Source organism: Spea bombifrons, chromosome 5, assembly GCF_027358695.1.
Source record: "Spea bombifrons isolate aSpeBom1 chromosome 5, aSpeBom1.2.pri, whole genome shotgun sequence".
Lineage (NCBI taxonomy): Eukaryota > Metazoa > Chordata > Amphibia > Anura > Pelobatidae > Spea > Spea bombifrons.
Window position 1 is genome coordinate 8385639 of NC_071091.1, and position 16942 is coordinate 8402580.

Sequence of the window (16942 nt, forward strand, 5' to 3'; positions counted from 1 at the left end):
GAGCGCTTCCTTTAGCTCTCACGCTTTCCGTTCGGAGCTGGGGCCGGGACACCGAGGGCTGCAGCCATGGCGCTTTATAACTTCAAGAAGATTATGATGGTCCCGTCCGCGAAGGTACAGCGGGGCAGAGCGTCTTCCTGCCCCATGTTAGGGTGTTTGTATCTCGCCGGCGGGGGGCAGAACACGGGTTTAAAGTCAGGGCAGAAGGCACACGTGGAAAGGAGTGATCGCAGGCTGAACATGGCTTCCCGGCCCAGCCAGTCCCCTATTACCAGTGAATACAGCCCCGCGCCATACGTGTCAATGCAGAATGTGACTGGTGTTCGATAACTCGCATTATATGTATATATACACACATACATTTATATATATATATATGTGTGTGTGTGTGTGTATATATATATATATATATATATATGTGTGTATATAATATTATAATATACACACGCTACCATTATATAGTCCCTCCTCCCCCAATTATTTTTATTAAAAGTCAAATAATTTTGGGACCTTTAGTACACTTTCTGTTACTCTTTGTCTGGACATTCTTCAAATTTCTAGCTAAGGCCACAGCGCTCTCTGGAACAGAATAAAATAAAATATAAAGTATTTGTTAAATACCATCTTGTAATTTTTCTGCATGTTATTTAGTGATGATCGCTGTTGTATTTTCAACATATTTACTTTTTTGTTGATCATCTCTAGCTAATGCGTAAGGAGCGTTCCCTTTTCTTGCTGTTTTTGAAGCGTAGGGGTTAATAAGTATCCTCATTTAGCGGCTTGTTATGTGATGACACTGTAACCAGCACCAAGGTTCATACAATGTAACTTATGTTTTACCCACAAGACATTTAAACCCTTTCTGTAGCAAATTCTCTATTTCTTTTTAAGCTGGTTTGTTCATTATTATTATTATTATTATTATTATTAGCTTTAAGAAGGGAGCTTATTGGTGACTTATATAGCAGATCAGCCCCTTTCGGCCTGTCTAGTCGCCTGTCGACTGTGACGTTAATCAGTCGTTGGTCTCGTCTTAGATTCAGGATCTATATGCCCGTCCCATGCATGTTTAAATCCCCTCACTGTATTACTCTACCACTTCTTCTGAGAGGCAGCTCCACATACCAACCACCTGCTCAGATTCAGATTTTCCAGCTCCTTTTACTGAGCAATGATCAGTGAGTAGTCTTACCAAAAGCCATGCCTGCCAAGCTGTATAAATCCATTTCATCACGCCATTGATCCTTGATTCCTCTTTATTAGCGCACTTTGCTGCCATTTACTGCTTTCTCAGCGGCTGCATTGAGCCAAAGTATTGTAAATGCCGCTGGTTGGCTGGCAGCTGCTGTCTATTTGCCCGTTTTTCTATACATGCTGCATAATGCGGATTCGTATGGGAGTTTAAAACACTCAGAGTGGAGGGTTCTACGTGCTTCTTTATCTTGTAACCTAATTGTGGCTTTTCTCTATCCGCAGGACTTCATAGATCTAACCCTATCGAAGACCCAGAGAAAGACGCCAACGGTGATCCATAAGCATTACCAGATCCATCGCATTCGGCAGTTTTATATGAGAAAAGTCAAATACACTCAGCAGAATTACCACGACAGGCTGTCTCAGATCCTCACCGATTTCCCCAAACTAGATGTAAGTAACTTGGGCTTCATAACACCTTAAAAGCAGGTATTTAAGGAATTCTTCTTACCGTTTACAAAGGGTTAAAGCCTGCAGTGCATTTAAATAACGTGATGTTTGCTAGAATTGTATATAATATTCTTTAAAATGGAAACTGAGCTAAAAGTTCCGTTATTAGCTGGTTGGGGAATTGATCCGTTGATTATTTATTTGAAATATGTGCTTTTCTGTTTCCAGGATGTGCATCCGTTTTATGCCGATTTAATGAACGTCCTTTACGACAAAGACCATTACAAACTGGCCCTGGGTCAGATCAATATTGCCAAGAACCTCGTGGACAAGTAAGACCCTTCTGTTTTATGGCGCTTTTTTTTTTTTAATATGTCCTGCGACCCCCGGCCGGTTGCTTACGTGCCTTCGCTCTCTTTCAGCGTTGCCAAGGATTACGTGAGGCTCATGAAATACGGCGATTCCTTATACCGCTGCAAACAGCTAAAGAGAGCGGCTCTGGGGCGCATGTGCACCATCATCAAGAGACAGAAGCAGAGTCTGGAGTATCTAGAGCAAGGTATCGCGCAGATCTATATATAATTTACATGGGTTTATTCAGGTTTTGGAAATAAAATGCCTATTTTTTTCCCCCGTTTTGATCTATCTTTTTTTTTCTACAACCAGTACGACAGCATCTGTCTCGTCTGCCCACCATCGATCCAAACACAAGGACTTTGCTTCTCTGCGGTTATCCAAATGTTGGCAAATCCAGCTTCATTAACAAGGTTTGTTCTTATTCTGGTTTGTTTTTTTTTCCCCAGAAAAATCCCAATATTTAAAAAAAGAAAAGCTATAAAATATATTTTTGTGTGTATGGGAAGACCCGCAGAGTGTTGGCAGGGCTCGCTTTCTTCGTGACCGCGCGGAAAGGTTAACAGACTTGTCTCTTCTGTTTGTAGGTGACCAGAGCGGACGTGGAGGTTCAGCCGTACGCTTTTACCACAAAGTCTCTGTTTGTTGGACACATGGATTATAAATATCTGCGCTGGCAGGTTAGTATTCTCTCTTAATGTTGCTCAGCTTTTTTGGGATTCACACTTAAAGCCCCTTTAAGACTAGTAATGTGACTTACATCTGGTGAGTGGCTTATTTATTTACTGGTAATTAAACAAAAGGTAGGGATAAAGTTTGGCTACTTTGTTTGCCGTCTGTTTCCCACCTCCCAAAAATGGCGATTACCAGGGAGCATTATTTTACAGAAACTTTTTTCTGTATAATAGCACGCCATTCCTATCCCAGTACAAGCCTGCTATGCTTGAAATCCGTGAATGTGCACTGGGGATGGCCAGGCATCGTTAATTGACAGAACAACCGAGGGCCAAACACGGCAGCTCTGATTATGTGTTTCATATTGGGTTGGGTTTTTTTGGGATAATCCTTCCTGCCACATGAGACTCATCAAAAACAATAACAGTTTTTAGCTGCGTGATTTAGGGTGCTGAGGCAACTTTTTAATTTTCCAGGTAGTCGACACGCCTGGTATCCTGGACCACCCGCTGGAGGAGCGGAATACCATCGAGATGCAGGCCATCACTGCCCTGGCTCACCTCCGTGCCGCGGTGCTATACGTTATGGACGTCTCTGAGCAGTGTGGGCACTCTCTGGAGGAGCAGCTGGATCTCTTCAACAACATCCGTCCCCTCTTTTCAAACAAAGTAAGCGGTCCCTGGAAAAAAAAAATCATGCTTTCTACGTGTTTAGTACCGAAACAATTGTGATTTATATATTTATTTCTTTTTAGCCGTTAATCGTTGTGGTGAATAAATGTGACGTTAAGAGGCTTTCTGAACTTTCGGAAGAACAGCAGGTAAGAACCCTTCACAGCCTCTTCATTCACCAAGCCTTTTCACTTTTCTGTTCTTAGAACCCCCTTCATACAGGTAACCAATATTTCTTAGGAGTAAAAGGATGGGGGAAAAATAAACTCAGATGTCTTCTACAAGTTAGGTTCCTATAACCAAAGAAAAAATGACATGGCTTTGTGCCTTTTTATTAACTATTTTTTTTTAATTCTCTTCTCAGCAAATCTTCAAAGACCTGGAGAGCGAAGGCTTGCCGGTGATTGAAACCAGCACTCTCACAGAAGAAGGTGTGATCCAAGTTAAAACGGAGGTTTGTTTCATAGCTTCATGCCTTTCCCATGCATGTTTGAATTCTCTCTCGCTGAAGTCGCCTTTGCCTCTTCTGCTGCGAGGCTGCTCCAGTTACCTACCACCCTCTCAGTAAAGTAAAACTTCTTTATATTGCATCTGAGCCTCTGACTTTTTCTGCAAACCATTTTTGTAGCGCTTCTCTGAACCCTTTCCAGAGATCTTATGTGTAATACTTGGAGATCTGGTATATCATTTTTTTGGGGTGTTTCTCCTTTATAGGCCTGCGACAGACTTTTAGCTCATCGCGTTGAAACCAAAATGAAAGGAAACAAGGTGAATGATGTCCTGAACAGGCTGCACCTGGCTGTACCAGCTAAAAGAGATCAAAAGGTGAGATTTTCATCTCAATGATTACAATAGGTTGTTTTTTTTAATGGACTCATCTCCTAAAAATTTTGCTGCTTGGTATCTTGATGTTCTTGGGGGTCTTTTTCAGGAGAGACCGCCTTTCATCCCAGAGGGTGCTTTGACAAGAAAGAAGCGAATGGAAACTGATGCTCCAAAGAAGAAGCTGGTGAGTCACTCGTGGAAACAGTCGCGTGTTTAACTCCTTAATGACAAAGCCCATACATGTACGGGCTCAAAATGCATTGTTTTCAATGGGTTTAGGGACCGCCCATTGTCCTTAAGGAATTAAGGATGATCGCATAGAATAGAGAACGTCTCTGACTCTTCTCTTTCACGGATAATTTATTCCTACGCAGGAAAGGGACCTGGAGGTAGAAATGGGTGACGATTACATCTTGGATCTTCAGAGTAAGTACACCGTTCCAGTTACTGCATTCTTTTTACATCTCCACCTGTCCGTGTTTCATTTATTATATTTGAAATATGTTTAAATATAAGATCGGTGGGATTTGTGATTAAAATGAATCTTTAGCTATACTCCATACCAGACATGTACGATCTCCTGGTGCAGATCCGTCTAATGATCGGCTGACCTGTTTATTTTTAACGGTGATCCTACAAAACCTAGTTATTACTATAGAACCTTAATGCATCTTATTTGTGAATGAACTATCAATGCTGTTCAGTAAGTGATCATGAATGTCTATATTTTTGAAGAATACTGGGATATCATGAACTCAAGTGAAAAATATGACAAGATACCAGAAGTCTGGCAGGGCCACAACATTGCTGATTATATCGATCCCGACATCATGAAAGTAAGTCCGGAAGTTACTTTAGAAAAGTTCTTTATCTGCTTATCCAGCGACTTTATGCTTTTAAATAGCAGGAAATTGCCGTTTCTTAAAATTAAACTCTTTCCCCTTAAGAAACTGGAAGAATTGGAGAAAGAGGAGGAACTGAAGGAAGCCGCTGGTGAATATGATAGCGAAATAGAAAGCGAGGATGAAGAAATGACAGAGATCAGGGAGCTGGCTCAGCAGATCCGAGAGAAGAAAAGACTGAAGGTCCTCGCGTCAAAGGAAAAAGACACGCACAGGCCGCATCTTCCCAGAACAGCGAAAAGGGCAAGTGTTAATGGCAGATATGGGGCGCGGATTTATTACCCGCACGCCACGTGCTGGGAGTTTAGTGGATTTGTTTGGGAGTGTATCGGGAGTAGGTGTCCTGGAGTGAGTGTAGATGGTCAGTGTGTTGGTATAATTCCAATGGTCTTTCCATGTCGTCTCTACAGGTTCAGCGCAAGACATTGGAGAAAGAGATGGGTGAACTTGGGCTCGATATGACTGATAAGGAAGAGGTAAAAACATCTTTCCGTTAATGTTCTTAGCATTGAAAGTTCTTTGCATTAATGAAAATGACCGGTTTACTCTTCCATTGTCAGAGCACCGTTTTCTAATATAATGAAATACAATGTGATGCCGGGTGTGACATGTACATTTTTACGTATATATTACTGATAACGATGTTCTCTTTAGACTCACTATGCAACCCAAGCCAGATCAAGGAGTTTGCAAAGAAAACGCAAGCGTGACGAGTCCGAGCCTCCAACGTCCGTCACTCGCAGCCGCAGCAACTCCAGGACTCCGCGGGACCAGTCTGGAGTCCGTGATGTCAAGGTCTGTGTTCTTTTCTCTATTGTTTGCACACAACAGTTATATTATTAGCTGAACAATGCACGTACCCACCAACCACCAAAAAATGTCAAACTGTATTTCACCTCCGTTGTCCGATTCCCCTTTGGATTTGTAAATCCTCCTTTATCTTTGATCATCGCTGGACCGCATGGTCCACCAAGTGTCAGTCGTGAAGTTTGAATTGCTACAGCAGCTGTTCCTAGTCTGTATGTCTGGGGAGTTATGTGGGTAGCAAGCCTGGATATATTAACTCTTAGAGTTCAACCTGTGAAACATTAAAATTATATATATATATTTTAATGTTTCACAGGTTGAACTCTAAGAGTTAATATATCCAGGCTTGCTGGATATATTAATTGTCTGAGGCCGACAGCGTAATAATGTGAAGTATAAAATTTCACATTTTCCCTTATATTTGACCGTAAACTCTACAGGGCAGGGACTACCATACTTATGACAGCACTTACTGGACTTCCACTCTTATTATACTGCAAACCGTAAAGCGCTAAGTGAACTTGTTAACACTCATTTATCAAAGTATACACGTATATTTGAGTCAGGACAATGAAATTCTGTGATATTTTAGGATGTGGAACCCCCTGTTATCTGTACAATTAGGGTTTACGGCCGAGTGAGCCCAAGCATTGCAGGGTACCGTTAGGATCTCTGCAATCGTTGAGTTCCAATGTTTTTTTGTTTTTGTTTTAAATATTGCTAAAAGCATCGCTTAACTTTATCTCTCCGGTTTAAATAGATGGCTAAGAAAGCCAAGACAATCATGAAAAAGTCCCAGAGGAAAATGAATCGCCTGGGCAAGAAGGGCGAAGCTGACAGACACGTGTTCGATCTGAAACCCAAGCATTTATTTGCTGGCAAAAGGAAATCTGGCAAGACAGACAGAAGATAAAGCTCTCCGTGGAACAAGGAGTCCTCTCGTTCCGCAGCTCCAAAGGACTGGTCTACAGAATCTCTCAAACCAAGGGTTCCAGCTTCTATCTGTCACCTCGCGTCACCCAACCACAAACTCTGTATACGCAGCAGTCATTTCAATACCGGGAGGTTAACGGACTGTTTAATGAAAGATCGGTTGACTGTGATTTGCAGAATTTATAGGTCGGTTCTCGTAGAGCTACGAGCGGCAAAATATTAATTTGAGAACTGATAAAAATCCTTTCTATTTATCTCAGCTATCGAAAGGCAGGCTTTATTTTTACATAGAATCGTGTAACATGCCGGAGTCCACGCAAGGTACATGCCTCTGAAGCGGTCCTTTTAAGAAATAAATATGCAACATCTGTTGGTATTTATTTAATGATCTTGTCTAATTCTTTTCTGATCCCCTCATGGCGCTGCTTTTTGGTAGCATTAATACATGGTTTGTAATACCGAGGGACGGATACAGGGTATGGGTCGCCAACAGCCTACGATGTCTGAAACCAGGTAGAAAACATGGATTAGGTAAACTTTGTTAAATTGGTGACTTGTCATTTTTGACGAACTGTGAGGTCTCACTCCTAAAACAGAATGTCTGCGTTGCAATTTTGTTTCTGCCGTTTCAGACCAAACGTTTGTATGTTTATGTAACAAACCAAACATGCAGCCATATGCACTATATGACCAAAAGTATATAGACACGCGCTCACCATACCTCTATGAGCTTGTGAGACATCCTATTAAAAGCCATGAGCATTAATATTAATATGTAATTGCCCTCTCTCTATCTCTCTCTTGGGGTCTAACAGCCTCCACTCTTTTGGGAAAACATTTGTGAGGTCAGGCGCTGGATGTGGAATCATGACTTCTCATTCCAATTCACCCCAAAGTTGTTCAATAGTTCCTCCACACCAAACTCCTCCAGCCTGGCTCAGTCCACAAAGCACTCGCTACAGCTCCTGATTTGTACGCGAGCCATCATTAGGACAACGGACAGACTGGCCTCATGTTGAGTTTTTGGTTTCTCTACATGTGAGATCACCCGGATCTAATGTTTTGGGGCGTCTGCTGGGGGAGTCCCTGGTGTGGTTCTCTCTTCAAAGTAAGAGATAAGTGCATATCCACCAAATACTGTTTAAAAACACCTGAGATATTGGGGATCCTGTCGCACTATGCGGCTGGATATTGCTTCGCCCGCCGCTACATTAAAGTACCCCACGTTTGGTGAGTTCACATTTTTTCATGGCTATATTTCTTACCAAAGAGCTGAATCAGTGGCACCGCCTGCATTTTAACCCAAAGAGACTCATGGAATTCAAAGCCTTTTCTGGACACCATTCATGAGGTATCAAAGTTGCAGAACCCCCAATTATACACAATAGGAACATCCTAAAAAGCGCAACGATTCACGCTCTAGGGTGCTGCTGAAATGACCAACGTGTACACAAAACAAAGCTGGAGAGTAGAGGGCACCCAGCAAATACTATTTATTTAGCTCTGTACCTTTGAATAGCATTTGCTGGGTGGGAGCTGATCTCTTGCGGTTTTGGTTTGGGATTAGAGGCCATTGTGTATTATACGGTCAGAGCTTTCAATGCAATGTACGAGTATAAAACTCAGAAGGTGAATTCAAAGTGGCATTGGATAATACAGGGAGAGGGGCAAAGTAGGTTTCAAGGTTTAACGATGGGTAGAAGGATGAACCCAACAGCTAATACCTGCTCTGAAACTGTAATCAAATATTTATTTGAAGAGTATTAATGTTTGTGACATTATTATTATACTGCAGCCAATATTTTAAACGACCCCATCTTGTTATTATAATAACCACTTCCTTTCTGGCTTTTAGCGTCTCACTCTTTCCTCCACACACCAGTCCCATCAAACAACCCTAACCTGACCCATAGGCCGATGCCCACCTTTTATACGCATTGTGATGAGATTTTATAGAGATGCAGAGTTTTCCGCCTAAAACATCGGTAATTGAGAAAAAAACAGGGCCAAATTACTTTATTAAAATTAACACATTTATAGAACACACCTTTCAGATCAGATTTCTACAAAAAACAAATAGGAAATTATGAGAATTGCCCTTTACCTCTCACTATCATCCAGAATTCACTATAGGTGGAAATGTGCAGCCCCCACGCTGTATAAAAGGTTTCCTCACAGTTTTTTTTTAAAGTCAAAACACTGTTAGTTTACTAGCAGCTGATCAGAGGACCTTCGCTACGTGTCGGCTGCTTCTGGCCAAGCTCTATGGACTACTTTATAAGAATATTAAGATCCAAGCAACGGTCTTCCCGTAAAACATCATTCTCACATCAAAAGCACCGGCTTCCAAAATGCTGGAGTAATTGATTCTTTTTTTCTCACTAGCAAACACGATTTCAGAAGATACGTTAGCTTCATTAAACTAAAATTAAGTATAGGAACAGGACTGCGGTAAATTAATAACCACAACCCACAAGCGAGTGCCAGCAAAGATATAGGAAGGAAAGTTTTATTGGACGTTGCTGAAGATCTATTATCATGCTGATGTATTAGCTTCATCATAATCACGCTGCCTTCTCGGTGGAAGTGCCACACGAGTCCCACACAAAAATATAAATAAGATTATTATATTCTATTTATCCCATTGATTACACATTTTTTAATGCTCAACATAGAATTCTTTCCTTAAGCAGCAACTATTATGTTAGTTTAAGAATTCACTAACATGACTATGAAGGTTGAATTCATTTCCTAATCCACATTAGAGCATCTCACTGCGCAGGAGGAACGGACAGAGTTTTGCTCTTGTCCGTCTTACATTCTGTGAATCTTGTCGTGACTCTCAAACGGTTTGAGATTGTCGAGATTATCCCACCACTGATAGAGGAAAGTGTCTGCAATGAGCCGGAACCACGGGGTGATCTGAACCTCCCCGCGCGTCCCCCTTTCCAACAAGTTCTTGAGTTCTTCTTTGGACACGTAGCAGTGGCTCTTGATTTCGTTGGGGTCCGGGTTCAACGTTACGTCCTTCTGCACAAACAAGATGTAATCTATTTCATGTTCCCCCCAGATTCCATTCGACTGAGCTTTATAGTGAATTCTGGTTAAATACTTCAGCTCATCTGGTGTTATCTGTAAATAAAAGCACAAAATAAAATATTAAGTCTAATTATACCGAAGTTTTATAACAAACCTCAACTTCCAGAAAATAAACACATTTAATGTGGTCCATTTCTGCACCAACCAATTGTCATAACCACTTCAGATTTTATCCAGGCTATAAATCAGAATTAAATAATAATAAAAAAAAAAAGCTATTAAATGTTTTTATTAAAAGTCAATTATGTGAATTACAACTTAGTTGGAAAAGAGCACTCTATTCTTTGATGGAGATCAGGTAGGCTACAAAAAAAAACAAAATAAAATAACTTTTCTACTGAAGGAAAAAATATCTTCCTATTTTTAAGCACAGGCTTATCCATTAGGAGATGCCAGTGATTATCTGTTCCAGTTAACGTCCAACAGAGCAGCTCAGTTACGTATGGCAGCCTCCCACCGGCCGTGGCAGCTCAGACACCTTCCAGAAAGCCAAAATGAAATTAAAAACGCAGCATAGAACTTATCCAAGAACAGATCAGATGTGGGGCAGAAATCAGTATCCAACAGGATTCCCCTTCCAAGGGGAAAAAAAAGGGAAAATAGTATATACACATCTCTATAAAAAGAACATTTTGTGAATCGTGATGATCACATATGTGCTATTCAGCCGATCCACTGCTTTATACAGACCCCCTGATGCGTGTACGAGCCCCACCTGATCCAGCGGGATCCCCAGCTCCGCTTTCATGCGCCTTTGTGCTGCTCGCCTCACTCCTATGGCGTCCCGCTCCTCTGTTTCATCCGGTGTATTCAGGGGATGGCTGCAGCAGGTGTTTGTAAAACAATCTAAGGACAAGACCAGACAAACGAGACATAAAGGTTAGCAAGTGATCCATGGCTCATACATGCACTTTTTATACTAAAGTGAAAAACCTCTCTTTTCACAACACTTTTTAGTTTAAGACTCTTTCCCAAGATGGACTCCTTACTTATAAGTATATCGGGGTAACTGAAAGGGGCAATTCTCTTCTCAGTGAAATTAGCATCACTGCACAAACACAGCAGATGTGAGTACAAGGAATCAACTTATTAGATCTGTATTCTATTAACAAAATATTTTTACTTCATATATAAAACTGCCTTTGGAACTCTAAACAGAAGAATACACCATCCGTATACACTTTGGTGCATTTTACCCAAACCACGTGACTTGACTGACATTTTGGTGATCCTCATCTCAGTACAGTTACGATGTCACCGCGTGTGCAGAACTGACCTGGAAATGTGATTTTTGCATCTGATCTCTGCTGGAGTAACAGTTTATTTTCACTGTTAAACAAAAAGACGCTGAACGCTCTGTGCAACAAACCTGTAATACAAAGCGACACATGAATCAACTGCAGACGGCAAGGCAACGATACATTTTATTAAATATAGCAAAAAGGCTGCAGCAAGTATTTATACCTTTGTCAATGTTTTCATTCAAGTGGCAGTTTTTCTTGGTGTCCGCGCCAATTTTCTGGTCGTCGTCATTAATAAGGATGCACATCTCCGAGAGCAGCTGCACCTGCTGCGTGTCCAGCGAATCTGTATTTATTTCAGGCATTGTTGCAAGTTTTCTCAAACTAGGAGACAAAAACAAACGCAAGAATAAGCCCACAGCAAATGTACATCTATGTAAAAACATAGAAAAACCTTGTGACCAAAGCCAACAGTGGGAATATAATGGGCATTCCATTATTGTATTCCGAGCGTGCGCAGGGTCTCGATAGACCCATCCACGGAACCCAGTGCAACGCTGGAGCTGACTGGCGGTAGACGTACCATGTGTCCGGAGACGTGTTTGGCCGAAAGAAAATAGTGATGGGGGATTCTGCAGATTCTCATATCCATTTCCTAGAGGGGACATTTGTGTAAATGTATAGAGACCGCTCAGCATGACGGCTGGAGAGTCACTTTAATGTTTTAAGTGGAACAGCACCTTTAATAGGATGTTTCAGGGATTATTATTAGAGTAAATGTTTATTTTAGCGCACAGGATTTATAATTCCCATGTAACCCGCCAGAAACTCCAGTGTCATCTTACATGATGTTTAAAAACTAATCAGCCACCCAATGAGGGGGCACCAATGTTTAACTTAATGTCTAGTCTTGGTGCCAGCCAGGGAACTGACTGCCCCCAATTGGTACCTAACAATGCGCGGCCCAAGAAAAATAAAGTAACCCGTGCAAAGTTTAACGTGAGTTCTTTGTACAACAGATTTTTGAAGTACCTATGGGCTTGAAACAGCCAATCACTGGCGGGTAAACGCTACCAGCGAAACCAATAGGAGCATTTCCCACGCGGTGGTCTGTCACCATGTTTGCCAATCCAGCACCTGATTGGCGGTAAGAGTATCACGGGCCAGGAGGGGCAATTAGCTGGGGGCCGAGGAGGGAGCGTATGGGGTATTTGTGCAGAATACCACCCGTGCGATTCCAAAAGGGACACCTGGGAAACTTGCAGCTACTACAAGCACACTACGGGGGGCGGGGAGATTCATTAGTAAAAGTGACTCAGAAAACCCCAACCGGTTCTTTCCTGTCAGGCAGAGAGAAGACATCTCCATGTATGAGGTTAAAGACCCCGCAGTGGGACTCCTCCATTCCCTCATAGGGTTCCCCATGCAGGCCTCAGGTGTCTGCCCAAGATGGAAAGTAAGTACTGCCCGTCTTATTGCCCCTGTACGCCCCACGTGCACTACCGGTGTCCAGGACCTGGCTGACACCCACATGGTCATCCCTAATAACGGTGTGAGCAGCCCTGCAAACGTTACCAGCCGTACATACCCATCCGGGGGTTCTCACAGCACTGCAAACGGCCTGTCAGCTGCCCCTGCACCCCAGACACTGAATGCAAAATACCCACCCGAGTGCGCACTGCCAGCTTCTCCCCGCCGTCTGACGTATCCCGGTACCGGTACCCGCAGCACATCCAAGTGACCAGAGAGTACCGCCTCCCAACAGCACGCGCAGCATGTCCCAGCCAATCACAGCCCGGCTCCACCCTCTGCCGATCACACCACGCCAGACCACCTCACTCCTTGAGGACAGCCGAGAAAAGCGGGGCTACTGCGGGGTGTCCTAGAGAAGCGCGTAGTAAACAACAATCGGTCACCAGAACACATGGAACCCGTAGAACTTCCTGTCCCGTCGCTCCCCCTCTGTGCCGTGTCACTACGCCCCTATCCCGTGTCACTACGCGCGTTCTTAAAACACGCCCACAATAGTGCGCGTCACCATACCCATCTAATCTTCCCATGCTCTGTAGTGAGTTTCCGCCCCCTGCCGGCTGTCACCTGTCACGTAGAGCTGCACTGTTCAGTTTAAACATGTGTGAGGCTCTGCCTGGTCGCTGTGAGAGCGGGGCAAAAACCCCGACACTCGGGGCAAAACCGGATAATTCCCAGGTGTTTCAACAGCACAATATGGCGCCTGCTGTCTTTCCCTTCTATATTATATAATATTTTTTACACGCTGAACAGACGCCAAACAGTAGTAAATTCCTGTGGGATTTTTTTTTTTAAATCTAAATTAAACTAGCTTTATCAGTTTGTTCTGTGTTGACATTATCCCATTGGCTTGATGAATATATTTACCATTTACCCACTGGTGAAGAAGTACTAAAAGTAATTCAATGCATACATATAGAAAGTATGTCACATAATATAAATAGTCTATAGGCCTATGGAGATATATGGGAGGGATGGATAATGGCATAGGGTGTATAAATAGGTATATGTGGTTGTATTAATGCACCAAGCCTTTTATCTGTGGCTAAACTAATTTATTGGCTCAGCTGGTACATTGCGTACAAGGGTTCTAAATATTTCTAAACCGACATGTAATCTTATAGCGTTTGCACTTATCTTAATCCTCTGTATATCTTTAATTTAAAGTGACATTAAGTATGTATATGTAAATGCAAGAGCTGTAGCTAGATCCTTTTGTGCCCGGGGCAAGAACAGAAAATTGTGCCCCGCCTCACTATATTTTTACAGAAGTTATTTTGGAGAAAGTAGGTAAATAAATAACAAGGACATTAATTATATTAGAACTGTTTATTTCAGTTACATAAAATTCATAGCGATATGTAACTTGGCATGAGTAACTTACATGTGATGAAAATCACAATCATCACAACTTGCATGCAAAATAACCTGGCACTGATGGTGGTACAGCATGACTCCTATTATATAGTGATCCAGTATAACTCCCATCGCTATAAAGCAAGCCAGACAAATACTTGTGCAGCATAGTTTGCAATATATCATTACCCTACCTATGAAGCTCAGCGAGTATCACAAAATACTGGCTGGGCATCATGGGGTCTGTGGTTAACAGGCAAACTACAATTCCCATGAGTCTGTTAGCGTTTAGTTGCTTTTTCACTCTCACAATCACACTCTCACTCCTTATGCTCTCTCACACTGTTACTCACTCTCACCCACTATCTCTCACATTATCATTCTCATGCTCGCTCACATTCTCACTCTCTCATGCTCGCTCACCCTCTCAATGTCTACCTACCTTCTCCGCTGACCACGTCCATGTTCCTTTATCCTTTTTCACCGTGGTCATATATTTTGACCTATTAATGGGTAGTTTACATTTGCCTCCCGCCAGGAAACCCCTCTCCTGAGCCAACAAAGCTAGGCAATGTGGAAGAGGTAGGGTGGTAGTGAGGTGGGAGAGGGGAAAGGTAGGGGAGGATATTTGCTTCCCCTGGAAAAACCCTGTGGACACCCATGTCTGTCTCCTGTATAAATACTGTCCTAAGGCTGTCTTGTACAGCGGGCAATTACCTTCAAGGGATCTGTGTATAAAGTGGATATAGAGGCAAAGGTTATAATTGTTGACCTTATTTGCATGTGCCTACCCAGAATCCCATGTGGTTGCGGCAGCACCATGAGATTTGTGAGGGAACAACAAGCCTTCTGACTTGTCTGGTGTCTGTAGATGAGTGTTTAATAATGCTTATACTACCCCTTAAATTTAAATGGAAGTGTTTACCTTTACCCACCATAACTTATGTAATGGTGTAAATATATATATATATATATATATATATATATTTTTTTTTATGCTGGTTACTCTAATTTTTGATATTATCAGGCGGCTGACAAACACAAGGTTTCTAAAAGTCAATGTGATCCTCTTTATTTCGTCACAAACATCGAAGCGCTGACACATTGATAACCCGAGACCAGGCATCCAAAAGAAAGGAGGGACAAAATATTGCGCTTATGAAACGGATGTTTGACATTTTGAAGCTGCTTGGGAAATTGCGGTTGCCATTTCATGCACACAAAGGACTTTATAATTTAAATAACTGTGAAATGAACCATGGCGACTCTACACAAGATGCGGGAATCATAGACCAAGCTACAATTGTAAAAAAAATGAAGCATTTCCATAGCAGCTCATAGCCGTTCTCCACGTTAAAGATGCTTTAAGGAGGAGATTCCATGAGCTTTTAACCAAAAATGACCAGAGAGTCTTTGATGGTTGCAGCAAATATGAGGAGTTCTTCTGTAGGGCCAGACGCTGTTCCAGTTAACAATTCACACAAACAAATTAATATTTGGAAAGATCAACTTGATGAAAGACATGGACAGGAAACATTTCAAGGCTATAAAAAGTAGCAGAAACGAGGACAGAAGCCACTTCTGAGATCTCGTCTCTTTCTCCCATATTTGCGTACGTTTGATATGTTCTGTCTGACGTCACTTCCGAACCACCGGCCTGAACTTTAACTTCTGGAAATGCAAAAGAACAACAAAAAGAGTTAGTTTGATGTAAAAGAAAAGGCAAAACACTTTGAAACAAATGTAAATAATACATACCGTATTGGCTCGATTATAGGCCGCACCCTAAAAGTTAGGTGCTTTTTGAAGCTAGGTTTCCATTTGGTTTTTTGTGTGCTAAAAACGCCTATAAAAACGCCAATAGCGCCACCTGGCGTTTTTTTGTGTGAAAAACGGCTGCAGCCAGATGTTAGCTGTAATTCAATAGGAAATCGCAAAATGCCATTTCCACTTGGCGTTTTTCTGTTTGGTGTTTTTTCAGTCCTCTTTGGCGTTTTTCTGCTTTTTTGGGCTCTGTGGCAGTTTTTCAAAATTGCAGCATGTTGACACTCTGGCGTTTTTTGCAAGAAATCTTGGCTTTTTTTCTCCAATAGAAGTCTATGGGAGAGAAAAAACGCCATGAAAAAGCCATGTGGGTTTATTGCCTTGGCGTTTTTTATGGCGTTTTTTCCACAGTTACAATGCAGAGGATGGACCCAGTATCTGTGTGTCCTACGAGAAATAGGCTGAAAACAAACAGTTTCACACAAAACAAAGTCCTGGACTGGTTCATATTGAATTTTACACCATTTGGAACAAACATGCCATTACAAACAAACATACGCGACCGGATCCTGCGTGCCAAAAGCAACAGCAAACAATTTGCACCATCATTTGGGGCCAATCTTCCCAGAGGAGCAGACATTCGAAATAAAGCATGCCTTACAAACCACAGAAAAGAGACAAAAGGGTCTACCAAGTAAATGACATCAGGAGAGGGCAGATACTTGCCATTTATCCTAATCCCTTTTAGCTGGGTGAAACTTCTAACTTGTAAAGGCTGGAAAAACTGCCTAAGGTCAAAAAAAGCAATTTCCACAGAAAGGCTAAAACGCCAGAAAAAACTGCAGAAAAAACGCCAAAACGCAGGTAAATGCAGTGGCAGTTTTCTTGGCAGTTTTCCTGGCGTTTTTCATCAAGAAAAAAACGCTGGACAAAAACCCAAGTGGAAACCTAGCCTTAAAGAAAAATTTAGATTTTTAGAAAAAATACATATTATTGGAATAGTAAAACAGCATTCTAACTAACACACTGTATTTTAACATTTTTAGTGTCTATTATGCAGTTAGTCAACATATGTTACATACAAACAGAAAACCAATAGCCCATACTAATAAATATGCCCCTCTGCCCCCAGATATGCCAC

The 16942-nt window shown here is 42.0% G+C and overlaps 2 protein-coding genes across 2 annotated transcripts; one reads left to right on the forward strand and one right to left on the reverse strand.

Moving 5' to 3' along the window:
- On the forward strand, positions 1-7196 carry GTPBP4 (GTP binding protein 4). The gene is made up of 17 exons (XM_053466087.1): positions 1-114; positions 1477-1647; positions 1873-1976; positions 2067-2203; positions 2311-2411; positions 2586-2678; positions 3150-3341; positions 3428-3493; positions 3709-3798; positions 4059-4169; positions 4276-4353; positions 4544-4595; positions 4905-5005; positions 5117-5314; positions 5482-5547; positions 5726-5866; positions 6639-7196. Exons 1-17 carry the CDS (start codon positions 67-69, stop codon positions 6789-6791), a joined length of 1902 nt encoding a protein of 633 aa, XP_053322062.1. The 5' UTR covers positions 1-66; the 3' UTR covers positions 6792-7196.
- Positions 7197-9178: 1982 nt separating this feature from the next.
- On the reverse strand, positions 9179-13083 carry IDI1 (isopentenyl-diphosphate delta isomerase 1). Its single transcript, XM_053466088.1, has 5 exons — positions 12819-13083; positions 11375-11535; positions 11187-11279; positions 10626-10756; positions 9179-9943 (listed from the first exon to the last, which is right to left on the reverse strand). Exons 1-5 carry the CDS (start codon positions 12926-12928, stop codon positions 9626-9628), a joined length of 813 nt encoding a protein of 270 aa, XP_053322063.1. The 5' UTR covers positions 12929-13083; the 3' UTR covers positions 9179-9625.
- Between the last annotated feature and the right edge of the window lie 3859 nt (positions 13084-16942).